We start from the raw sequence: 7913 nt of genomic DNA on the forward strand, positions 1-7913 counted from the left end.
ATTCACTCAGGGATGGCAAAGTCCATCTACCTCATTCATGCACAGCATCAGGAGCAGTTTGGGGTCCACACTTCTCCTCCCAATGTTTCACACCAGTGATACAAGTACCATAGTTTGAGAACCAATGCTCTATATCATAAACATTATAGAATTGATTTATTTACCTTGAATACTAACTTGATATAATTTAAAATTATTGATAAAATTACTTAGAAACTGTCAGTGTCCTCCTCATTGATGAAATCTGGAAATGTACTCTTAATGTGACAAATTCAGTATGTTATTATTACCCTGATTTCAAGAAAAATTAGGTCCTCATGAATGTAAATTAATATTTAAACTTTTTTTTTTCTTACTCCACTTCCTGTTTTGTCTTTCTGCCATGCTGGTCTTGCCTTCCTTACTTCACCTGGCAAAACTTGACATGTATTAGTTAATTAGGGTCTACTTAGTCGGTGTGCCAAAGTCAAATTTTAGAACAGCACTATTTCATTTGGACCAATAAACATTGGATGTGCTGGGTTTATACATAGAATAGAATACATAGAGAAAAGAAGCATTTAAAGAAAATAGTTGCCAAAATATGCCAAAACACAGAGTAGTAGACAGATTTATAAAGTCTTTGCACTAAGCTGACATTATCTAAAAAGTTAGCTAGCGTGCAGTGTCTCCTCCCAAATACACAAACACCAGCTCTGAAATAATTAGTCTGCCCTTTCAGCCTTCTTACCACTGCTAATGAAGCCTTCCAGTAAAGGTAATTTAACAAGCATGGATGCATTCTTATTAACCCTACAAACCCCTCTGCCCACACCAGGCTGGCTCCATGAACTAGCCAAACGCTTGGGAACGCCATACTTCCTGGCACCGCTGACCTCCCTGCTGGGAGTCTCTGATTCGCCTCAAGGCACCATGACAGCCGGCCTGACCAACTTCAGCCAGTGGAATGGCACAGGGCTGGAGACACTAAATGGAGCGGGTTTGCTGGGTTCAGGCCAATGGAACGGCAGCAGGACCAGAGCGAGGACCCCGAACGGCTCGGGGACAACACTGAGCGGCGGTCCGTCTGTCAGGAGCTCCTATGTGACATCGCTGTATTTTGCTCTGAGCAGTCTGACCAGTGTGGGCTTTGGCAACGTTTCAGCCAACACAGACTCTGAGAAGATTTTCTCCATATGCACCATGCTGATTGGAGGTGGGCAAAAGCTACCAATACACCCATGCTAATGAGTATGAGTGATGAGTGAATGAGTAATATGCAGTGCTAAATAACAAGGCCCTTTACTTTTGCTAATTAGCACTTAACACAATGTACAGTTGTGAGGATGGGATTGTCATATAATTTTTGGGTATTTGGTCATAAACCAAAGTTTTAGACAAATTTACAATTTCTGCCAATTAACTTAGTAGATGATGGGATATTTCACTGGATAATTAGAAACTTTATAACCTTTGTTGAGATAATTAAATCTGGACCAAAATGGTGGATTGGCTGACGAACTGACCGACATTGCCATTAGAGCCATTTCAGAGTTTATTTCAGAACTTGTTCCATTTCCATTAAGAACATTAACTCTTTTTTTAAAAAGGCTAAAACCACCTAAAAACCCTTAAAACTGAAAGTTTTTTCAAAGTTTTCATCAAGCTTTTGTAATCTGCATAAAAATACACTGATGGAAACACATCTATTGACAGGTCATGACAAACAAGCTATATGTGATTCGACTTTAAATGCATGGATGTGGCACAAAATCTGACATAACCGTAAACGGCCCTTTTTATAAAGACATTGTATGGCTGAAATCTTGTACTGAGATAAGCTTTTCTGGTGTTTTTGTCTGTCTCATCCATAGCACTAATGCATGCTGTGGTGTTTGGTAACGTGACCGCCATCATCCAGAGGATGTACTCCCGGCGCTCCCTCTACCACACCCGCACCAAGGACCTGAAGGATTTCATCCGAGTGCACAGGCTCCCAAAGGCCCTTGAGCAACGCATGATGGAATGTTTTCAGACAACCTGGTCTGTCAACAACGGTATCGACGTCAGTGAGGTAGGAAGAATTACTGATTAAGGTCCAGTGCGTGTATCATTTAGTAGGATATATAATGTTTTTGGATTATTGTTCCCCTAAAATTAGCAGACAGAGGGAGTGGGTCCTCTTCTACGGAATAAAACCACCATGTTTGTTTGTAATAGTCTAGAATGGACAAACCAAACAATGGCTCTAGATTGGGCCTTTCGCGTTTTTGGCGAGCTTTGTCGCCATCGTAGTTTGTCCTACATTCTTGGTTGAGTCAGGGGTTTTCAGTTGGTTGCAATCTGCAGTTTCACCACTGGATGTGACTAAATCCTACACACTGGTCTTTTAACTGATTAAAGGTTGTTGCCACAAGACAATGTGATCATAATGAACTGTGTGAACGTGAAGCACTGTTTTTAGAAAGAATTTCCAGCCTTTGTGCTAAGCTAGGCTAAACATATCCTTGACCATCAAACTGAGTGTAGAATATCAATGTTATGTAACTCTAGAAAGCAAACAATCATATTTCTGACAATATCCGACTGTTCCATTAACTTTCCAACCTGGGTATATGACCTCTGTGGCTTTGATTGTCAGTTACAATGAGATCAACTGGACTTCTAAAATTGAAAGTGCAAATCCAGTTACTTGCCCTCCAAAGTAGCGACTGAAAGTCATTGAGAGGATTTGGGTTTTGTTTTGAGTTCCATCACGCTGGGGCAGCTATCTTAATTTCATGGATTAATAACCTCATAGACACTAAAGTCACTCTTGGTGTGTTTTACCATGGCTTCAAATCTAGATAATCCTTTTTAAAGAGATAACATGATGGTGGACAGGCGCTAATACTCTAAGGTAATAACCCACATCTTTCCCTTGCAGAAATTTTTGCTTTTCATTTCATACAGTGGGAATTCACCCCACAAAATGAAAATAAATTTCATCCAGAAACTGTTTGCTGGTCATGCATGTATCAGTTGTTTGTGACTATGTGGGAAGGTGAAAGGTTTTATTTTGCCTGTTAGCGCCACCTTCCCACACAGTAACATTCAAATGATGACACACAAAGGAAATAAGCCGCTAAAGCAAAGAGAAAGATATGGATTCATCCATTGTTTGCAGTCATAGAAACCAAATTGAGCTTTGTGTGGCTCTGTTTCAATGCTGAGATCAAGGTTTTCTTTCTCATTGCCTCCACAGCTGCTGAAGGACTTCCCAGACGAGCTGAGGGCTGACATCGCCATGCACCTGAACAAAGAGCTGCTAGAGCTGCCGCTCTTTGAATCAGCCAGCAGGGGGTGTTTGCGCTCCCTCTCCCTCATCATCAAGACCTCCTTCTCCGCTCCGGGAGAGTTCCTCATCCGCCAGGGCGACGCCCTCCAGGCTATCTACTTTGTATGCTCAGGCTCCATGGAAGTACTGAAGGACAACACTGTGCTGGCCATTTTGGGTAAATAAAAATAGGTATACGGTACGGATAATGTACTTTTTACGAACAAAAAATATGTCAGTGTCTGTTTTTTATATAGCATATAGCAATTTCTACAAAAAAAACTGGTTCTGTAAATAGTTCCCCTTACTAATGAGACCAAACATTACTTTGAAGCTCAATTTTGAGGATGTTCTATTAATAGTTTTCTAATTTATAAAGCAACTCCTGATCAACCCATATCATTTTTAGGCTTAAATGAACAACTTCTGGTTGGTCCCGCCCCCTCTGATCTAAGCCAAGCCCATTCCGAGTACAGATACAAATACAGATCATTTAGTTGGTTGAACAGATACAGATAATTGTGTACTGGCTCATCCTTACATTAAAGTATCAATATTATTTCCCACATTTACATTCTGATTGTAAGATGAATGAAAGATTTTAAGCAAAGGCCCAAAAATCAGCAATTAGCTGTAATATAAACAATAAGTGAAAAGAATATGCTGATACATTGACATATTAAATAATATAATATATAAAAATACACACCCTATATCACAGCACATGTCAATGAGGTTCAGTACCATGGACAGCACCCATTCCCACAATGGGGTACAACAGGAGGGCTAGCTCCATCTATCCCTCCATTTACCATCCTAACTTATTCATTCCTGCTTTAGAGAGACCTGCTAAGAACCAGGTTGAAGAAGCAGGTAAGTACATCCCTAAGGGATAAGTACATGCTCCTAAGGGACATACATTTGTGAGTTTGGGGCTTTGGGTCAAGCCTCCTGCTGGGTATGCAGTCTGAGTCGTTTTGCTACCTGAATCTTGAAGGGCTTCTCTGTCTTGGACTCCAAACCATAGAAGCCCTCCTAGATTTTGGCTGCAAAGTGACTCAAAAAACGGCATCTACTTCCAGCAAGAAGAAGAGGGCATATACACGTATACAAATCAAGCTACGTCACAGCCATTCCCAAAGTAAGGGGTGCCAGATATCTCTGTCAATGCCATGGGCATTTTGAGGCCTCTTTTAAAATCCATCCAGGTACTTTATGAAAATATTTTTAAAGGTCTAGTGTGTAGGATTTAATGGCATCTAGGGATATAGCTGCAGATCACAACTCCCTCGCTTCACCTTTCCGTTTCCAAGTACAAAGGAGAAAATACGGTGGCCACAAAACAGGACCTTACACACTGGAGGAGGTTCCTGCCAAGGAAATTTTTTAAGTAAAGCAGTTCCAAAAACCTCAGAGTATATGTGTATAACATAGAGTTATGTGACTGAACATGAATGTATCTTAAAATCAGTTGGAAAATCAACTGGCAGCCAGAGTAAGCAGCAGAGCAGCTGAAGGATACAAGACTTGTCCTCTTTGGTCTATTTTGGAGTCAGCCTTATGAGCATTAGATGAGAAGGGGCTTTTACCACTGAGAAAGTTATTAGATATCCAGCATTAAATAACCAGCCAGCCAGCTTTTATGAAGAAGAACATAATGAACACGAGCAGCCTAGTGATTATCTTCATATTAAACTGGCCATGTGGGAAAACAATTGACAGTTGAAAGATGAAGTATGACCTAGAGAATGATTGGATATTTTAGGGAGCACTCAGAAGCCCCACACAAAATCCATTCTGCCACTTAAGAGCACATGTGATCACCTTATACAGTTGTTATGGCTAATAAGTTACCATTTACACATGCAGCAGACATAGAGCAACAGTAGCATTTATTTGAAGTTGTGTTTCTGCCCTCCTGATGAATGTAAGTCCAATATTTACTCAAACTTATGCTTTGTTTTGGTTTCCACCAGCTCCTTTAACTGCTAAATGCTCCACTATGTTCACCAGCTAGTTGCTATTGTTGTTTGTCTGCTGGGCTGGACAGGTAGCATATAATGGGTTTACCCAAGCTTTCTCGCTTAATCAACCTCAGGCAGCTGGAGGTTGATGAGAAAAACAAGGAGCTAAAAAGACTTATAATATATATAATATAATATAATATAATATAAATAATTAAAATTATATAATAATAACACCTTTTACATCACACGGTTATTTGGTCCCTATTTCATTTTCTGTTGTTTTTATACCATTAATAATTAAATAATCTCATAATACTCAAGTTACCTACAGCAAACCATCATAAAGGCGGACATGATGAACAAACAGGAAAAGTCCATGCAACAACGAAAAAGGTCCACAAAACTGCATTAATACAATGCAGAATTAACAATATATGACACGCCTCCAATAGGTGAGCTGATGCAGCTAGAGCCAGAAACTTGCCTCAGTGTCCTTCCTCCAGAATGAGAGCCCCTCCAGAGCCTTGTCCTACAACACATACACTGGCACGTCTTCGATTCTGCATAACACGGATGAAACAGAATAGAGAAACACAAACAGCACTGGAATCAGTTCAGGTCCATATAAAGCAGAGGCAGCAAATTGGCAACACTGTTTTTCATATTAATGATCTAACTGCTGTAAATAATGAAGCGACTGCATGCTGCCTATAGAGGGAAGAGGGTTAAAAACTCATTAGCATGTTGTACGAGCTGCATATGTACATGCACATCCATGGGGATATTTCTTTTTACAATCTTTCCTAGCTGCTCTCTGTTCCTCTCTTCCTCTCTCACACACACACACCGAAATACACAGACACAGACACACTCAAATTGTTTTGGCATTGCCACTTTGGATTTACAGCTCTGGAGAAGGCAGCGAGGTAGAGAGAGGAATCTGTGTCCTATGGTGTGTACTATAACACTACCATAAAATAGTCCCTCCAAAGGGTCACAGCATAAATCTGAGGGGTCCACTCCACCCCTCCCTGCCATAGACCCAGTTTGTCTTTTTTAGGGGGGGCAGGGGATCTTTAGGGAGAGATAGTAGGTCAGCAGTATATGCCACATAGAAGTGGTATACATCATCTGAAATCTGGTAACCTAGAACCTAAAAGATTGATTTGAGATGCACCTCAGTTTTTTTCCTTGCCAAAATGTAGCTTTGAAGCATTATTTAGCCCTATTCTCAACAAGTTAGCATGACGTGAAAAAAGGATGCCTTAGGTCTGCTAGTTTCATATGATAACCGTATCTTCACTCTAACGTAGCTTGCTACAGCCTCTGAAAGACAGTAGGCTAATGGGAGCGGAAATAAGAAAAAACAACGTTCTTTTAGGTCTTTGAGTTACTAAGTGATCCATAATTCTGCAATAACGCAAACTGTTATTTAAATGAAATCATGTGAGAGCTTTAGAGGGGACACATCTCTTTGGTGGAATTGCTAACAACTCATCTAATTCCATTATGACAAGGGTCAACTAAATGTTTTTTTTTACAAGTCAGAAAGGTTGCAAACCACTGATTTTATTTTTTAAAATGCAGTGTCTTAAACTTATTGTGTGATGCCCCCCCCCCCAAAATAGATATGTCCCTATGAATTGTAGTAGAGTAGAAGTATAAAGGGAAAAAAGTCAAGTACAAGTACCTCAAAATTGTACATAAGTACTGTGCTTTAGTAAATATACTAAAAGTAACCATAACAACAGCACACTAACAGTTAAAGCTACTGATCAACCAAAGACAGTAGCTGCTTTAGCTAAAATAAGTTTAAAATACTACACAATACTTGGTTTGGTTTCTTTTGAGAGTCAATCATGATAATGCACTCTGTGTTATAGCGATATAGAAAATATTGCACTCAGGTAAAGGGTTAAGGATGTTAAACCAAGTATGGCGATCTGGATTTTTTAATGAAAAGTTTAATGAAAAGTGTTCTGAGTGGCCTCAGACACAGTCTTTACTCGCAGCCCCAACTACAGCCCCACCTGTATCTTCACTTTCCAGGTCGGGGCGATCTGATTGGCTCTGATTGTCTGACCCAGGAGGAAGTGATTAAGACCAACGCCTGTGTGAAGGCCTTGACCTACTGTGACCTGCAATACATCAGCCTCAAAGGACTCCGTGAGGTGCTCTGTCTCTATCCCGACTACGCCCAGAAGTTCATCACTGAGATCCAGCATGATCTAACGTACAACCTGCGGGAAGGGCACAACACTGAGGTACGATATTGGCTGATGTTTTTCTCTCCACTTTACATTGTTGCTTTTGTCATTTCTCAATAGTCCTCAATAAGGTAAGCGTTACTGATGAATAAATACGTATAAGGTGTTGCATTGTCCATCCATTTCCTGGCTCTGGCTCTGGGTTGCAGTGACAGCAGGCTTAACAAAATAGCCCAGACATCCTTCTTCCCAACCACACCATCCAGCTCCTCCTCCTCCTCCACCTCCAAGATGGAATTATGTAATATCTCCAGCATATTCTGGGTCCGTTCAGGGATCTTCTCCCAGTTGCACATGCTCTGAGGCATCCTGATTAGATGCCCGAACAACCTCAATATGCTCTTTTTAACAAGAAGGACCATATGGATGTCTGAGCTCTACTCT

At 40.5% G+C, this 7913-nt stretch overlaps 1 protein-coding gene across 1 annotated transcript in view; it reads left to right on the top strand.

Annotated features, from left to right (window-relative positions):
* LOC118339958 (potassium voltage-gated channel subfamily H member 8-like) overlaps positions 1-7913 on the top strand; it is a 33677-nt gene that overhangs the window by 15061 nt on the left and 10703 nt on the right. The window contains exons 7-10 of the mRNA XM_035677789.1: positions 818-1195; positions 1854-2053; positions 3224-3473; positions 7312-7526. Coding sequence (XP_035533682.1) covers positions 818-1195; positions 1854-2053; positions 3224-3473; positions 7312-7526 — 1043 coding nt within the window. The remainder of the gene's footprint in view (positions 1-817; positions 1196-1853; positions 2054-3223; positions 3474-7311; positions 7527-7913) is intronic.

This window comes from Morone saxatilis, unplaced genomic scaffold, assembly GCF_004916995.1.
Source record: "Morone saxatilis isolate NCDOM2014 unplaced genomic scaffold, NCSU_SB_2.0 Contig6, whole genome shotgun sequence".
NCBI lineage: Eukaryota > Metazoa > Chordata > Actinopteri > Moronidae > Morone > Morone saxatilis.